We start from the raw sequence: 18,935 nt of genomic DNA, 5'->3' as shown, positions 1-18,935 counted from the left end.
AGGGGCTGGTTTAGCTCACTGGGCTAAATTGCTGGCTTTTAAAGCAGACCAAACAGGCCAGCAGCACGGTTCGATTCCCGTACCAGCCTCCCCGGACAGGCGCCGGAATGTGGTGACTAGGGGCTTTTCACAGTAACTTCATTGAAGCCTACTCGTGACAATAAGCGATTTTCATTTCATTTCATTTCAACAGCTCGCTTTTCCCCACATTGAGCTTATATCCCGAAAAGTCCCCAAACTCCTCAAGTATCCTCAGCACCTCTGGCATCCCCTCAGCCGGGTCCACGACATACAGCAGCAGATCATCTGCATACAGCGACAGGCGGTGCTCTGCCCCCCCCCCCCCCCCCCTCTAACTCTTCGAGTCCCTCAGCGCCATGGCCAGGGGCTCAATTGCTAACGCGAAGAGCAGGGGAGACAAGGGGCACCCCTGCCTCGTCCCTCTGGAAAGCCGAAAGTCCTCTGACCTCCTCCCATTCATCACCACACTCGCCACCGGGGAGCTGTACAGCAACCTCACCCAGCTAATGAACCCCTCACCAAACCCAAACCTCCGCAACACCTCCCACAGGTAACTCCACTCCACCCTATCCAAAGCTTTCTCCGCACCCATGGACGCCACTATTTCTGACTCCCCAGCCACCGGCACCATCATCATGACATTCAGGAGCCTCCGCATGTTGGCATTCAATGGTCTCCCCTTTACAAACCCTGTTTGGTCCTCATGAATCACCGTCGGGACCACATTCTCCACCCTCCTGGACAGCACCTTTGCCAACAACTTGACATCTACGTTAAGGAGCGAGATCGGGCTATAAGACCCACACTGAACGGGGTCCTTGTCTCGCTTCAGGAGCAAAGAGATAATTGCCCTGGACATCATCGGGGGCAGAGCCCCCCTCTCCCTGGCCTCATTCAGGGTCCTCACCAGCAGCGGGCCCAACAAATCTGAAAATTTCTTACAAAATTCCACCGGGAACCCGTCAGGCCCCGGCGCTTTCCCTGTCTGCATGCTTCTCAGCGCCTCCACCAGCTCCTCCAACTCAATTGGGGCCCCCAAACCCTCACCCACTCGTCCCCTACTCTTGGGAACTCCAGCTTATCCAAAAAGCGGTCCATCCCGCCTGCTTCCACGGGGGGTACCGCCCAGTACAGCCCCTCATAGAAGGATCTGAACACCCCATTGATGTCCTTTCCACCCGCACTAAGTTCCCACCTGCATCCGTGGCTCCCCCAATTTCTCTAGCTGCCTCCCGCTTCCGGAGCTGGTGAGCCAACATCCGACTTGCCTTCTCCCCGTACTCATATATCGCCTCCTGCGCCCTCCTCCACTGCACCTCCGCCTTACGGGTGGTTAAAACATCGAACTCCACCTGGAGACTGCGCCGCTTCCTCAGATGCCCCTCCTCCGGGGTGTCTGCATATCTCCTATCCACCCTGACCATCTCCTCCACCAGCCTCTCCCTCTCGACCCTCTCCCCCCTCTCCTTGTGCGCCCGAATAGATATCAGCTCCCCTCTAACCACTGCCTTTAGTGCTTCCCAAACCATCCCAACCTGCACCTCCCCGTTGTCATTGGTTTCCAGATACCCCTCTATACCCATACGGATCTGACCGCACACTTCCTCCTCTGCCAAAAGCCCCATATCCAACCTCCACAGCGGGCGCTGATCCTTCCCCTCCCCCAGCTCCAGGTCCACCAAATGTGGAGCATGATCAGAAATGGCTATTGCCAAATACTCCGCCCCCACCACTCTCGGGATCAACGCCCTGCTAAGCACAAAAAAGTCAATCCGGGAATACGACTTATGAACATGGGAGAAAAAGAACTCCCTACCCCCCGGCTCCAAAAACCTCCAAGGGTCCACCCCTCCGATCTGATCCATGAACCCCCTCAGCACCGAGGCCGCTGCCGGCCTCCTGCCCGTCCTAGAGTTCGAGCGATCCAGAGCCGGATCCAGCACCGTGTTAAAGTCCCCACCCAGGATCAATCCCCCTGTCTCCAGGTCCAGGATCAGGCCCAGCATTCGCCGCATGAAGCCCGCATCATCCCAGTTGGGGGCATAAACATTAACCAAGACCACCCGCTCCCCCTGAGGTCTCCCACTCACCATCACATATCGACCTGCACTATCTGCCACCACTTTGGGCACAACGAACGACAGGCTCTTACCCACCAAAATTGCCACCCCACGGTTCTTTGCATCAAGCCCCGAGTGAAACACCTGTCCCACCCAACTTTTTCTTAGCCTCACCTGATCCGTAACCCTGAGGTGCGTCTCCTGGAGCATAGCCACATCCGCTCCCAACCCCCTGAAGTGAGCCAAGATCCGGGATCGCTTCACCGGACCATTCAGCCCCCTCACGTTCCATGTGACCAACCGAACCCGAGGGGCCATCCCGTTCCCTCTGCGCCGATCAGCCATAGCCCTTTCTCAACCCACCGCGTGCCCAGGGAACCCCCCAAGCCCGTTCCCCACGGTGGCAGACCCCTCCTCAACCCCCCCCTTCACCATCCATTCCCTCACCATCCCTGCAGCAACAACCCGGCACCCCCCCTCCTCCTCCCCCCCAAATCCCCCCACCCTCAAGCTAGGGCCCTCCCTAGCTGCGTTACCCCCAACATTATGCTTCCGTGAGTCAGCTGTCTTCTGCTGACCCCGGCTACTCCCGCCATAACCACGAGCCCCCCACCCCCGGATGCTACACAGCCACCAATCCCTCCCTCCCAGCGCCGGCCCTGCCCCCAATTCCTCCGGCGCGGGAAGAAAGCCCGCGCTTCCAATGAGAGCCCCGCCCCCCGACCCAACACGCGGGAAAAAGACGGACACATGACCCATCGGGGCCCCAACCTGCTCCCCAACCCACCATTGGAAAAAACAAAAAAAAGCACCACAATAAATAACCAACAGCCCCAAAAAACCCCGAAAGAACCCAAATAACCATAACTAAAATAGCAAAAACAGCGAAAACAAACAGGAAACAACCATCAGCAAACACAGCCAATATAGGCGAAAGGATACCTAAGAGGGCAAAGCCTCCAAACAAAGTACATTTCCCCCCCAGCCTCCCAGTCCTCAGTTCGAGTCCGAGTTCTCAGCCTGGACAAAAGCCCAGGCCTCCTCCGGAGAGTCAATATAGAGCTGGCGGTCCTTATACGTGACCCAGAGGCGAGCCGGCTGTAGAAGGCCAAACGTTACCCCCTCCTGTGGAGCACTCCCTTCGCTCGATTGAAGCCAGCCCTTCTCCTCGCCACCTCCGCGCTCCAGTCCTGAAAAATCCGAACGTCCGTATTCTCCCACCTGCTGCTCCTCTCCTTCTTCGCCCACCTCAACACGCACTCCCAACCAAGCGGAGAAAACGGACCAGCACCACCCTGGGCGGTTCGTTCGGCCTGGGCTTCCGCTGCAGCACTCGATCGCCGCCTTCCAGCTCCAGGGGACCACGAAACGACCCCGCACCCATCAGCGAGTTCAACATTAGGACCACATAGGCTGCCAAATCCGAACCTTCCAGCCCATCCGAGAGGCCCAAAATCCGTAGATTCTTCCGGCGGGAGTGGTTCTCCATCTCCTCCATCCTTGCCTGCCATTTCTTATGCAGTGCCTCGTGCGACTCCACTTTCACTGCCAGGCCCAAAAGCTCATCCTCATTCTCCGAAGCCTTGTGCCACAGCTCCCGAATCTCCACGGCCTAAGCCGTCTGAGTCGCCACCAGCTTTTCCAGCGAGGCCTTAAACGGCTCCAAAATCTCGGCTTTGAGCTCCTGGAAGGAGCGTTGAAGCAGCTCCTGCTGCTCCCGCGCCCACAGCTGCCACGCTGCTGCTGCTTCCCCGCCTTCCGCCATCTTGCTTTTTCTGCCTCTCGTCGTTCTCTGAGGTAAAACCGATTTTTGGACCGCTCCACTGCGAGTCCAGTCCATCCACCGGCCGCTGGGCACACTGGCTGTGTTTCCCCCCCGGGGAAAAGTCGAAACAGCGCAGTTGCGGGCTCTTAAAAGAGCCCGAAAGTCCAAAAAAAGCGGGAGCTGCCGAACGTGCGGCTTAGCTCCGCATTGCCGCCACTGGAAGCCCGCCCATACTATCTTCCCAGTCACGAGGTTAGCAGACATCCAGACAGAATCAGGTGTAAATCACCCAATTAGTAGAAATAGCTTACCAAGAGATCGGTAAAAGTACACACATGCTAATTTCTGGAATCAAGGAATTTTGAAGAGGCAGACAGCCAAATACACAGAATGAAGAACCAATGGGGGAAAATGATATAATTGCTAGTACCCTCAGAAGCAGAGGGGCCAGTTTATATGTAACAGTCTGAGAGGCCAATCCACAATTCACAGCAAGGAGAGTAGGCCCACATCTACGTCTTATAGCCAAAGCCATGCAGAAGCCTTTGTAAAGGCAATTTAAATATCTCCGCTGGACCAGGAAAAGATGTTTTCCGGACTTGATTATTGGCTGTATTATTATTATTGATAAATGATTATTGACTTGAATTAGATTTATTTAATTTGGATGTTGTTTGAAGAAAATTGAAGTCTTAAAGGGTTCAGGGATCGTAGATCTATTTTGGAACAAGAGGTAAGTTCTGTATAAACTCTGGCCGTGATTTTGCTTAAAGGGAATAAAGTCCCATAGTAAGCGCACTTAGTCGAATGTTTCCCGATGCTTGCAGAGCCGAACAACATGTGGGCCAGGATTCTCCGGTATCCGGCGGGGTGGGCCGTACCAGCGCCAAGGAGTGGCGTGAACCACTCCGGCATCGGGCCGCCGGGTAGGTGCTAGGCCGGCGCTGGAGTGGTTGGCGCTGCGCCAACCGGCGCTGAAGGGCCTCCACCGGCCGGCGCAAGTTGTCGCATGCGCAGGAGCGCCATCTAGGAATGTGTATTCCCAGAACCACTGACGTGATTCCTGCGCATGCGCAGGGGTTTCTTCTCCGCGCCTGCCATGGCGGAGCTTTGCAGAGGCTGGCGCGGAGGGAAAGAGTGCCCCCACGGCATAGGACGGGCCGCAGATCGCCCATGGCTATAAAATGGCACTCATGTTAGATAAGAGACCTCAGCGGGGAATTGGCCGGGGTTGCAACTTCCCTTGCCAGATCTCCTCAGTATAGCGAGAGATCAGGACACCGATCCACCCGAGGACTTCGCAGGCTGCCATCAGAGCCAGGTCCCGCCGGTATGGACCTTGTCCAATCCACGCTGGCGGGACCGGCTGAAAGCGGGCGGCTGCTCGGCCCATCGGAGACCAGAGAATTGCCGGGGGGGGCCACTGCCAATGGCCCCCGACCGGCGCGGCACAATCCCCGCCCCCGCCAAAAACCCGCGCCAGAGAATTCGGCAGCTGGCGTCGGAGCAGCGGGGCGGGATTCATGCCACCCCCACCCCCCCCCCCCCCCCCCCCCCGCCGATTCTCCGACCTGGCGGGGGTAGGAGAATCCCGCCCATGGCTATAAAATGGCACTCATGTTAGATAGGAGACCTCAGCGAGGAATTGGCCGGGGTTGCAACTTCCCTTGCCAGAACTCCTCAGTATAGCGAGAGATCAGGACACCAATCTCCGAAGCCCATTATTCAATCCCCGACCCCACCCCCCACCCCCCAAGCCATAATGCACTGTGGCACGATCCCTGCCCCCCCCCCCCCCTACACCTGCGCAGGGTACCCTGGCCTGATCACCAACACACAAATAATTTCAGTATCAACCAGGCACCCTGGCAGTGCCCCTGCCAGTTGACAGTGCCCCAGGTGGCACCAGCCAGTGCCAGCATGTCACCCTGCCCAAAGGACATGCACCTAGGGCCTCCGATCCCCTGAGAGACCCTCACAAGTGCCATTCTGTCTGGAGATTAGAACTGAATGGCGCTTGCCCCAGGTCTCCGAGGCATAGGAGATTGATCCAACACCTCGAGTAACTCAGGAATTTGCACATTAAAGTGACAGGAGCTGTCTGGCTTTAATATGCAGATCTGCTAAAAAGCGGCATCTCCCGGCTTCGATCGCCCCGCTGTGCCGCGGCGAGTTGTTTTTCGGGTGCCGCGTGGCCATAGAGCCGCGCCCTATGTGTGTGTTTAGTGATCCATATACACAATTGTCTTAGAGTATTGTACTCCTGTTCATGTGTATTTGTCTTTTCTTTAATTTAACAAGTATTCTTTAATTGTTACACAACTTGGCTGGTTATTCTCACTGTTGTTTCCCGTGCCTCATACCATTTAAAAAACCGTCTGAAATCGAACCCGAATTTCTGCGATTATTTCTCCTTTTCTATTCTATTCTGTTTCTTTCTGTATCTCTCCCTGACTAGTTCTGTGCTTCGCATTATCTCTGTCTCTTGATCTTTCTCTACCACCTTTATCTGCATTTGTCTCTTTCTATTGTTGTAGGGAAAAATCCCTTGTGGCAGTGCATTCAAGTGGTCGAGTCTCAAGGCAAGGTTCAAAGCGTTTTTACTGTATTGTACAAGTCCTGAAGTCCTTCAGGGAGACCCACGCAGCCAGCTCCTAACAATGGCTTGACCACGGTGATCTCCCCGATATGCAGACGAGGTTCAATATTTATAGAGAGTACAAGCATTTGCAAGGTTTTGGCGGGCTTTTGCCATTTTACATTTGAATAGTACAGATAAATAGCACAGATACATGATTTCCCGGGCTCCCTGACTCTGACGTCAATGTCTCGTAATCTGCTTGGTTTTAATAGGCGTTCCCTTGACTTACAATGGGGTCCCATTATCTCTATGCTGTACCTTGATTAGGTGTTGAGTGTGGTTCCTGGGTTAACCTGGGAATCTATTGTGTCAGCCTCCTGTTTGATAGGATTTGTGTCTGTGTGTAAAACTAATCTAATCAATATATTTAATCCTTAGGTTTCTTTTGCCTGCCTGGGTCATTTTGGTTTTACAACATTTCATTTTATAACATTTCATTTTATAAGTCTTAGTTTTAATCAAAATATATATATATCTGCCCCACTGTCAGGGTCTTGACTCGCAGATATCCCGATCTTCTGGCCATGGTGCCGTTTTAAGATGCAGCTTCGTGCTGTTGCTAGGCAGGTTATAGATTCTCCATTTCGTTCAAAAAAGGTTTCTCAGCTGTGCAAAAATGGGATTCAAACGAATGCTCATCCCTTTACATCATAAATGGTGCCAATCAGTCCAATAAATGAAGAATGCTTTGATGATGTAAATATTAATACGAATCCAATATAGCCTTAAAAATGTCCTACTTCAGTCCCTCCTCTCGTCCAGGGGGTCCCATTCATGGCTGACCCCCATGGACGATCTTCAGAGGTAAAGGGACCTGTATAGATGTCGTCCTTGCTGTTGTTCCTCTTCCCCCATGGTGTGGTACAGTTCTTGCATCTGGATGCTGGCAGTGGGTAGCGTTCTTGATACAATATTTGCACATATGACTTTAATACAAGTTAGACCCAGGCAGAGTGTGAACAGGATGGCTATTACTAAAATTACTCATTTCATGATGTATGCTCCCCAAACTGTGTTAAACAACCACCCTAACCACCCATCAGTCCCTGTGAGTCCCTGTGTAAAACTATCCAATTGTTTTTGTATCCTGGACATGGCTTCTGTTATGTTTAGTGTCTCGTCGTGTACATATGTGATGCATTTTTCTTTGATGATGGTGCATACCCCGCCTTGTCTGGCTAACTGATAGTCTACTGCATATCTTGTTTGTTGTGTGTATAGTCTGAGTTCCGCGAGTTCTTGGTCAATTGCCCCTAGTGCTTGTAGGGTGCTGTTTCCTAGGATGGTCAGGCCGCATATAAAGAAATTCCTATTCTTGGCGCTGACCACTCCTGCTGCGCCCCCTAGGGATAGTGTCCCCAGGAATCCATATCCAAATGAGGATCCCAATGTGACAGGGGTCTGCCAGTCGGCGCAGAATTCTGCACTGATGGCCCTGGTCACTATGCGTTTTTGGACATGCCCTTCGCTTGGGCATGGAACCGTGAGGGGTTTGATTGTCCCCACGGCAAAGAACCTTGGAGGCCTGTCTGTGGCCGTCATATATACATTTTTAAACAAAAACTCTTTAACCCGATAGCATGCATTACCCCTGGGTCGTCTGACCCCATGGTTCCATGTTGTAGAACCTTTCTTCCCCTGGGACTGCCCACTCGATTGTACCTCTTGGTGAGAATCAAATGGGTATGTCCACGAGGCTGAGCTTACGTGGGTGCCGTTGTACTTGCCACACATGAGCTGCCTACCCGCGGTCACTGCAATGCATTTTTGTTGTTTGCAGTCACAAGTGAAGTGTCCTTCCCGGGCCCGGCACTCCTGGAGGGCACAATGGGCCTCAGCGCACGAGTCATTTTTAGGGACAAAGGCACGCACGCACCCCCATCCCTTTCCCTTGAAACATTGTGGGTAGTCCCCATGTGTCTCTACCCGTTGGGGTCCCATCTCCCCTGAAATTCCCGGCTCAGTGAGCTCTACACATCTCCCTTGTATCCCCTTGTTTGAACTGTCCAAAATGTTCCCCGATGTGTCAATAGTAAACAGGCCTTGTGGGAGCCACCCTGGCGTTGTGGTAAATAGAGAGTTTACCGATCGCGCTGAAGGGTAACAAGCGGTCCTATTCCCATAGATCTGCTGGTGTGTCCTCAGGAATAGGTTCCACAATTGGTGGTTCTGCTCCCCTAACCCTCATGTGTTGGAGCGTATTTACAATGGTCATGGCTATCATTAAATGTATCTCTACTCCCATCTTGGTTTTTTCTTTTTACAATAGTTACAATATATACAGAAAATAAACAAACAGGTGATTAAATTAAAGGTTATTGGTTTTGATGTCTTGATCGTAGGTCTGGTCCTGGTCCCTACGAGATTTGAACAATGAAAACAGTACCTTTAGTTTACTTGTCTTTATACAGCTTCAATTGGGTCCAGTGTTTCCAGATCCCCTGTCCCCTTATATCTATGCAGGCACAGGTGTCTCCGCTAATAATGACCTCGTAAGGTCCGTGCCATCTCGGAGCAAATCCTAATTTTGCAGGAAGCATTTTTGTTAAGACCCGGCTCCCGGCTTTTGGGACCTCTGGTAATGTTTCTGAGACCTCCTGTGTGTCAACCTGTGCCTGATTTGAAATTACGGACCGGCGCATCCCCTTTAATTGGGTGCTGAGGTCTCGGATGTACCGGCGGATCCGATCTTTTATCGGACTCACGTCTGTCCCACCCGTGATAATGTTTTCGGGTAAGTGCATTGCTCGCCCGGTCATCAGCTCGTATGGAGTCAAGCCGGTAGTTCGATTTGTGGTCGCTCTAAGCCTCATCAGAACCGCAGGTAGGACTTCTGTCCAATTTCTACCTGAGGATTGCATTGCTTTTGCTACAGTTACTTTTAGAGTCCGATTCATCCTCTCCACCATCCCGGAACTTTGTGGGTGGTAGGGGATGTGAAATTTCTGTTTTATTCTCAATAATTGGCAAATATTCTTCATAATTTTTCCTGTAAAATGTGTTCCCTGGTCCGAATCAACCTGAGTTGGCATTCCCCATCGGGGAATAATTTTGGTTGCCAAGATCCTGGCTACCGTTGGAGCTGTACAATTGGTTGTGGGGAATGCTTCCACCCACCTGGTGAATTGGTCAACTATTACTAGGCAGTATGTTTTTCCGTGAGAGGGAGGCAATGGTCCTATAAAGTCCATTTGTATCTGTTCCCAGAGTCCCTTTGGTCTAGGTTGATATCCCATCTTTACTTTTATGGGTTTCCCTGGGTTGTGCTCTGCACATATAGTGCATCTGCGGCAGTATGTAGCCACATCTCGTCCTAGTCCTCTCCACCACCACCCTCTCCCCAGGCTATGTATCATTGCATCCCTGCCTGTGTGGGAGAGTCCGTGGTGTAGTTCTAATAATGTGGTCTGGATGCATCCTGGTGCCAATACCCGGTTATCTTTTCTCCAAACCCCATCTGTCCCTTTAACTGCGCCCAACTCCTCCAATCTATCTCGTTCTTGTTGGGGAATGTCCCTGTGTAATTTCTGTATGTCAATTTCCTCCTGTTCTACCACTATCGCTGCAAGGAGCAGGCTTTTAATATCGCTATTCTCCAATGTTTGTTGTGCCGCTGTGTCTGCGGCTTGGTTTCCTTTGAAATGAATCCACCCCGTCCTTGTCTGGTATTCGTGATCCTGCTCCAATTAGTGGGGGAGTTCCCTAAGACCCGTTGGACTTCTGTCTTGAATGCTGTGAAGGGTGCCTGCTGGGCGTCTAACTCAGCCGTTGCAGGAACGGCATGTGTCCACCCTCCTCCATTATAATCCTGTGCTGCTTGGGCCGCTGGCCCTCCTGCCACTAGCCTCCATTTATCCGCTGGACAGGCTGCCCTGACCAGCTGGTGTATGTCCCTCAAATGTAATTGGTGCCCTACCCAGAATGTATCTAGTTCGCCCCAAAATTCCAAGTTTGCGCTTCTGGGTTTTAACTTCCCCAGTGAGGCCATAATCTGCTGTGTTTCCCCTGGGGTAAAAGGCTTATAGGTCACCTTCGGTTGTGCTGCCGTCTCTCCTCTGGTGACTGGCGCTAGATTATAATTTTTTATGTCTCCCTTTAATATGGGAGCTGTTGCTTCGCTCTGCACTGACTCGTAAGAGGGCAGAGGGTCCGTTTCCTCTGATCTCTGCTCTATCTCCGCAATGTAGTTTCTGTGTTCTAACTCTCTCACTCTCTCCTGCAATACCTTAATATGTTCTGTTTCTTTGTGTCTCTCCTCCATGGAGGCATTTACCTTCTCAATTAGTCCAGCTAACTGGGTCACCAATATTACTCCCATTACCTTTGTTTTATCCCGTTTTACTCTATCTACACATTTTCTTTGATCTTCCAAAGTTTGTGATGCATTCCACCTGTTCCATTTCAGCTTTTCAACAATCGCTTCTCTGGCTTACAAATACTTAATGAGAGCTACTGCAGTTTCTCCCTTATCAACGTGGTCTGCCATTTTGCTGTCTAGCAGTCTTGCAACCCCCGTATGCTGGTTCTAACAGTAAAAGTGCTCCAACTTTCTCTCCCTTATCTCCTTTTCACTGATACTGCTCCAGCACCATCTGTATTGCTGTAGGGTCTCGTAGTGAGGGACCCAGTGAGCCTCTTGCCCCTGTGCTCCCCCAACTATTCCTGACACCTCACGCTTGGGCTATTTTATGTTGTCTTATTGGGATGTGTGCTGGTCTTTAGTGGGTTTGTCGGCCCCTGTTCCCAGCCCCTTTAAGTACAACGCCTCCCGCTTGGCCACCACCCCCACTAGCAAGGCTGATCCATCACCCCAAAGAGGGAGTCTCAGCTCCCTGGTACCCTGCTATGGGCTGTGGTGTTCCCTACAGATGAACAAGGTTATCAAACTCCGCCTGGGCCCCTAATGGACTCTCCGTCGTCGTGTCTCTTGGTCAGGATGGATCGGGTCCCCTTTTCCTCAACACTTACACATGTGTATTTGTTATCAAAGCCCCTGTTAAAATTAGTAACTGTGTCGACTCTGCGTTGTTCGCCTCTACAGAGTCGGTGTTGCTAACCGATTATACACTGTCCGTGCCTTGCTCCCTGAGTGCCTGTGTCTCTCAGTGCCCGTTTCAACACTTAACCCTAGCGTGGGAGATTCCTCCTCTTAACGTCAGATTTAAGGTAGGGCACCGCGAGTCAAGCACTCCCTTGTCCTATAGCTTTGGCACAGACAGCGTACAGTTCTGGTCGCCTCATTATAGGAAGGACGTGGAAGCTTTGGAACGGGTGCAGAGGAGATTTACCAGGATGTTGCCTGGTATGGAGGGAAAATCTTATGAGGAAAGGCTGATGGACTTGAGGTTGTTTTCGTTAGAGAGAAGAAGGTTAAGAGGTGACTTAATAGAGGCATACAAAATGATCAGAGGGTTAGATAGGGTGGACAGCGAGAGCCTTCTCCCGCGGATGGAGGTGGCTAGCACGAGGGGACATAGCCTTAAATTGAGGGGTAATAGATATAGGACAGAGGTCAGAGGTGGGTTTTTTACGCAAAGAGTGGTGAGGCCGTGGAATGCCCTACCTGCAACAGTAGTGAACTCGCCAACATTGAGGGCATTTAAAAATTTATTGGATAAGCATATGGATGATAAGGGCATAGTGTAGGTTAGATGGCCTTTAGATTTTTTTTCCATGTCGGTGCAACATCGAGGGCCGAAGGGCCTGTACTGCGCTGTATCGTTCTATGTTCTATGTTCTATGTTCATTTACAGTCCTGGGTTAGTCACACCAATTAGTTCTGCATGCAGTTCTTATCCTTATATTTCCCATTATCAAATACCCTAAAAACTGTTATCTTTACCTCTGGTTCTCTATTTCTCCTATTAAAAGTTTCACTTAAGGTTTTACTTACCTTTTTCCACGCGGTCGTCTTTGACCTACACCTCTTTAGCGCACGGTATCTCTGTCCAGCGTCCTCTTTTACTGAAAAAATTCTCTGTACTATTTCAAAAAAACTTAGGCAAGATAATACAATTCTCCAGGACAATATTTAAAACAGACAAACCCTAACCCTTTAAAGGTACCTCACTTTGAACGGAGACTTGTACCCATTCTTGGCTGCACTGGATTTTTATCAGATTCGTTTAAATTTGATCCCGGCTTCCAGACCGTGGCCACCAGTCAAGAAGTCAGATATCAAACCCTGCTCGCAGCGCCATTTGTTGTAGGGAAAATGCCTTGTGCCAGTGCATTCAAGAGGTCGAGTCTCAAGGCAAGGTTCAAAGCATTTTTACTCTATTGTACAAGTCCTGAAGTCCTTCAGGGAGACCCACGCAGCCAGCTCCTAACAATGGCTTGACCACGGTGATCTCCCCGATATGCAGACGAGGTTCAATATTTATAGAGAGTACAAGCATTTGCAAGGTTTTGGCGGGCTTTTGCCATTTTACATTTGAATAGTACAGATAAATAGTACAGATACATGATTTCCCGGGCTTCCTGACTCTGACGTCAATGTCTCTCTGCTTGGTTTTAATAGGTGTTCCCTTGACTTACAATGGGGTCCCATTATCTCTATGCTGTACCTTGATTAGGTGTTGAGTGTGGTTCCTGGGTTAACCTGGGAATCTATTGTGTCAGCCTCCTGTTTGATAGGATTTGTGTCTGTGTGTAAAACTAATCTAATCAATATATTTAATCCTTAGGTTTCTTTTCGCCTGCCTGGGTCATTTTGGTTTACAACATTTCATTTTATAACATTTCATTTTATAAGTCTTAGTTTTAATCAAAATATATATATATCTGCCCCACTGTCAGGGTCTTGACTCGCAGATATCCCGACCTTCTGGCCATGGTGCCGTTTTAAGATGCAGCTTCGTGCTGTTGCTAGGTAGATTATAGATTTTCCATTTCGTTCGAAAAAGGTTTCTCAGCTGTGCAAAAATGGGATTCAAACGAATGCCCATCCCTTTACATCATAAATGGTGCCAATCAGTCCAATAAATGAAGAATGCTTTGATGATGTAAATATTAATACGAATCCAATATAGCCTTAAAAAATGTCCTACTTCACTATCCCTCCTTCCCTCTCTCCCTTCTCACTTTCTGCATCTCCCTATTTCTATCTCGCTGTTGCTGTACCTCTCACAGCCCACTTAATAAATTGGAAAATAGGGACAATATAGATCGCATTATATTCAGAAAAGAAAACGGGCTTGAATTCATATTTCACCTTTTACAACCCCAGAATGTCTCAAAGCACTACAGGTATGAATTACTTTTCAGATGTGATCATTGCTCACTTTTCATTGATATCATAGAATCCCTACAGTGCAGAAGGAGGCCATTCGGTCCATCGAGTCTGCAATGACCCTTGGGAAGAGCAACCTATCTAGGTCCAAGCCCCCGCCCTATCCCCGTAACGCAATAACAGCACCTAACCTTTGGACACTAAGGGGCAATTTAGCATGGCCAATCCACCTAATCTGCATATCATTGGACTGTGGGAGGAAACTGGAGCACCCGGAGGAAACCCATGCACACACGGGGAGAAAGTGCAAACTCCGCACAGTCACCCAAGGCTTTAATTCGGGGGTGGGGGGGGGGGGGCTTTTTTATAAGGTAAATGGGGGGGGGGGGCTGTTGGGTTACTTACTGGTATAGGGTGGATATGTTGACTTGAGTAGGGTGATCAGTGCTCGGCACAACATCGAGGGCCGAAGGGCCTGTTCTGTGCTGTACTGTTCTATGTTCTATGTTCTATATGAGGCGCCCAGAATCATAACCGGGTGAAGTAGTCCCCAAAATAAGGGGAAGTAGATTTAGGACTGAGTTTAGGAGGAACTTTTTCACCCAAAGGGTTGTGAATCTATGGAATTCCTTGCCCAGTGAAGCAGTTGAGGCTCCTTCATTATATGTTTTTAAGGTAAAGATAGATAGTTTTTTGAAGAATAAAGGGATTAAGGGTTATGGTGTTCGGGCCGGAAAGTGGAGCTGAGTCCACAAAAGATCAGTCATGATCTCATTGAATGGCGGAGCAGGCTCGATGGGCCAGATGGCCTACTCCTGCTCCTAGTTCTTATGTTCTTATGTTCTTAAGTAATTATTTTACTTAATATACTATGCGGCCCTTTAAAATTGTGAATTTCTGAATGTGGCCCTTGCACGGAAAAGTTTGCCCACCCCTGCTTTAATTGAACCCCGGTCCCTGTGCTGAGGCTGGAATGATAACCACTGTGCCATCGTGCTATTCACCGATGCAACAAGTGTACCCAATTAATTTTTTCCAATTAAGGGGCAATTTAGTGTGGCCAATCCACCTACCCTGCACAATTTGGGTTGTGGGTGCGAAACCCATGTAAACACAGGGAGAATGTGCAAACTCCACACTGACTGTGACCCAGAGCCGGAATCGAACCTGGGACTCGGCGCCGTGAGGCAGCAGTGCTAACCACTGCGCCACCATGCTGTCCTGATTTGAGGATAGATAATCGCAAGGACACATCTACTCCTCTTCAAAATGATGAAGGAGCTACGCTCCGAAAGCTTGTGACTTCAAATAAACCTTTTGGGCTTTAACCTGGTGTTGGGAGACTTCTTACTGTGCCCACCCCAGTCCAGCACCGTCATCTCCACATCATGGCTTCAAAATAAATGCCATGTGATCCTTTATATGCAGACTTGGTTTAATGCTACATTGGAAAGATAGCTCTCCCACCGCACTACACTGGAATGTCCGCCAAGACTTATGTATGCTCATGTGTCATGTGAGAGTACCTTTAAGATATGGGTGTTTATTATTGCAGTGATGTCAGAGAGTGGGTGGAGCTGGGCTGTCTGTCAGCTTTTTACTTCCGTTTTAGGCTGTTTGCTGCAGGGTGTGTTTTAGTTTCGTTTTCAGAGCTGGATAGCTGCAGTCACAGCCAGAAGGTGTATCAGAGTCTCTCTCTGTAATCTAATAACTGTAAATCGATCCTTTGGTGATTTAAAACTAATAACTGCTCTCAGTAGCGGCTTTAACCTGATGTGCTTCTGTTAAAGGTTTTTGTTTAAGTCTTATGGATGTTAAAAGGAAAGCTTAAAGGATTACTTAGTGTTGTAGTCTTTGGGGTTGTATTTGAATTAATGGTTGCTAAGATGTTCACTGTATGTTTTAAAAGGTTAACTTGAATGCATAGAATAAACGTTGTTTTGCTTTAAATAATACTTTTCCATTTCTGCTGTACCACACCTGTAGAGTAGGCCATGTGCTCCCCATACCACAAGCTATTAAAAGTTGTGGGTCAGGTGAACTCCATGACACACTTTGGAGTTCTCTACACCCTGGCCCATAACACACGTCTCTGGAGTGGGACTTGAACAGGAGCTACCAACTGAGTCACAGTGGTTCAGCTGCTTGTGTCAAAATTACCCAACCAATAGTTGCGAGTTAAGTAAGTTATACTGCGTTTTTTTTCCATTTCTCGTTTTAATAAGAAGTCAATAGCTCCAGAGGTAGGAATCTAGTGCAATGACTACTGTTGCAACTTTCACCTATTTAGTCCACTCCTTAACAATAGTTAATTTTTAAAAAAGTTTAAATTGTTGGTATTCGTTTGGCATCCGATCGACATATTGATGCTGATGGAGGAATAACGGCAAACAGTAGTAATGCTGAGGATGCCATTCAAATGTGTTTCAGTATTGACTCAGATGTTTGTCTCTGATCCTGTAGGACATTATGCTGATATTGTCTTTCTCGTTGACGGATCTCAAAATTTGGCGCGTCAAGGATTTCAACAGATCCGGAGCTTTCTCATAAAAATGGTCAACAGACTGGACATTGGGATCGACAGATACCGGATTGGACTGGCTCAGTACAATGGTCAAGTGCACACGGAATTCTTGCTTAATAAATTTCAACGTAAAGATGCACTGCTTTCTCACCTGAAGAAGAAGTACCAATACAAGGGCGGGCCACCTTTGAACACAGGGCGTGCTTTGGATTATCTGCACAAAACCTTCTTTACAGCATCTGCTGGAAGCCGAAAGCATGAAGGAATTCCTCAGATCGCAGTAGTGATTACATCCATGAGGTCGAAGGATGATGTTACGAAGGGGGCCGATGCACTGAAGAATGATGGCATCAAAATTCTCTCCATTGGCGTGAAGAATTCTGATCTCCAGGAGCTGCAAACAATGGCATTTCTTCCGAATTATGTTTTCCAGACCAAGTCTGTAAATAGTCTTCCTCTTCTGTCTAGAAATATAACTGAGATGGTCCATACTGTATCGCAGACAAACATAATACTTGATGGGCCACATGGTAATTTCAAACTTTTCTTATTTTAAGTGCCTTGTAGCTAAAGTTGTCAAATTTTATTCAAAATATTCTGAGGTTTCATTGCATGGCCTCTTTTCCCCCTTATCTCCTCGTCCCTGGTCAGTGAACATGTTCCGCTGCAGAGTACATCACCCTCCAATGCTAATCAGAAAGGGAACATAAGGCTGTTTTTTTTACTGCCACTTGTCCTGCAGCAATCAGCAATTTAAGGTAGGGAGCTACAGTACTTGCTTTAAGGCAAGACTTAAGATTTACCCCATCACCCTTAACCCCCCCACAATGGGGAGGAAGTTTCACTTTAGAGAGCTACTGGCCAATCAGATATCAGGAAGCTTTGCTGCCCAGCAATGCCAGGTTTGACTGGTGGTCACTGCTGGGACTATACAGGCAGTCCCTAAATAGAGAGGCCTATAGAGCCCAGATATCAAGGTAGGTTTGGGGCATCGGCAGGACCTGCTAACCTGTGGTCTGGGGCCAGACGGGCGGGGACAGGTTTCGAAATGCTGGAGGGAAGGAGAACGAGTGGGTAGGTGGGTACGTTGCTGGGTGAATGAGTGGTGAGCGGGTGAGATGGGTGAGTGGGCAGTCAGGTAGGAGGAGTTCGTCGGGTTGGGTTGGGCGGACAGTCATGGTGGGAGGGGCAGTCAGGTCATGGGGCTAGTTGGATCAGGCTGGGAGGACAGTTGGGTGATCAGGTGGGCTATCGGTTGGTCGAAGGTAATCGGGTTGGGGGGATAGTTGGGTGATTGGGTCGGGAAAGGCAGTCAGCTCAGGGTGATAGATTGCCAGTTGGGAGGGTAGTCAGTTCAGAGATATAGTTAGGTCAGGGGCAGAGTTGGGTTGGATGTTAGTTTGGAGAGTTCGTCCGGTTGGGTCAGGAGGATAGTTGGGTGGTCAGGGGTGTAGTTGTGGTGCACAGGGTGTTCAGGGGTTTACGGAGTTGATTGGGGGTCAATTGTGTAATTACCCAGATGTTAGGCCAGGGCCTGAATTTTAGGATGGCGGAGACTTGGCGCCTATCATGCTAAGAGATGACGGGGAACATAGCCCCACTGCCATTTTGCGCTCTAACGAGCATTGACTGGCATAAGGCAGGACTTCCGCCCCTCTCTCGGGACAAAGCCCCATTTTGTAGAGATGCCTGCCTATCTGATTGGCTGGCAGCTCTGCAGTCCCTCCAGGAGCAGTTGTGGAGTGTTCGGAAGAGGAACGCAGTGAGCTGCCTGAAACTAAGTCCCAAGAACTGGAGAAAAGGGGCGAGTGTCAGGGTCCCAGGGCAGGAAAGGCCATGGGGCAGGCGCATGAGTGGGGGTGATCGGTGCAGTGGTTAGCACTGCGGCCTCACAGCGCCGAGGTCTCAGGTTTGAATCCTGGCTCTGGGTCACTGTCCGTGTGGAGTTTGCACATTTTCCCCGTTTTTGCGTGGGTTTCGCCCCAACAACACAAAAATGTGCAGGGTAGGTGGATTGACCACGCTAAATTGCCCCTTAATTGGAAAAAATTAATTGGGTACTCTAAATAAAATTTTTAAATGAGTGGGGGTGATCGGAGTCTAGAGGAATAGACCATTGGAGTGGAGAGGGAGGTCTGTTGGAGGTGCCCATACACTCCACTCCCCCCGTTTTCATCCGTGATCGTACTTCCTTAATTTCTGGCTTTCCCTCATTGAGCTTTCGTTCAACCGCAAGCCTCAAAATTGACCACGTGAGGGCCTCAATTGGGACAAGGACGGAATCTGCCTGCACCAGAGAAAATCGGTAGGGAATCCATCCGTACAATTTCACACTCCCCTATCCCACCTCAAAACCCACCATGGGGTGAGGTGGAGTGCGGTGAAGAGAGTGCAAAATATGGCCCAGTTCTTCATCTGTCTAACGTATCTAAGGTAACTATTCAGCTAAGCGCCATTAGAACTGTCCTCGCCCTCCCCATCTGAATTTTATTTTACAGATTTTAACTTGAACTCAAGAATTTTAATCTGATATATGTTAATGTTCAAATATTGTTGCATTTCTTCAAAGCTAACCCATTTCAATACTGTTCAGATGTCAAAAGAATTCTTCATTTTATTTCCCTTTGATAGATTTTACAGAGAACAATAACAAGGAGAGACCCGCAGGTAAGGTGGTAACGATTTTTATTTTC

General features: G+C 49.3%; 1 protein-coding gene across 1 annotated transcript in view; it reads left to right on the top strand.

The window, feature by feature from the left end:
• The window catches only part of LOC119965586 (collagen alpha-6(VI) chain-like), a 190,159-nt gene that overhangs the window by 27,813 nt on the left and 143,411 nt on the right, over positions 1 to 18,935 (top strand). The window contains 2 exon segments of the mRNA XM_038796377.1: positions 16,182 to 16,772; positions 18,874 to 18,909. Coding sequence (XP_038652305.1) covers positions 16,182 to 16,772; positions 18,874 to 18,909 — 627 coding nt within the window.

This window comes from Scyliorhinus canicula, chromosome 5, assembly GCF_902713615.1.
Source record: "Scyliorhinus canicula chromosome 5, sScyCan1.1, whole genome shotgun sequence".
Classification (NCBI taxonomy): Eukaryota; Metazoa; Chordata; class Chondrichthyes; order Carcharhiniformes; family Scyliorhinidae; genus Scyliorhinus; species Scyliorhinus canicula.
The sequence above is the reverse complement of the archived record's forward strand: the minus strand, read 5'-3'. Positions and strand labels throughout refer to the sequence as shown.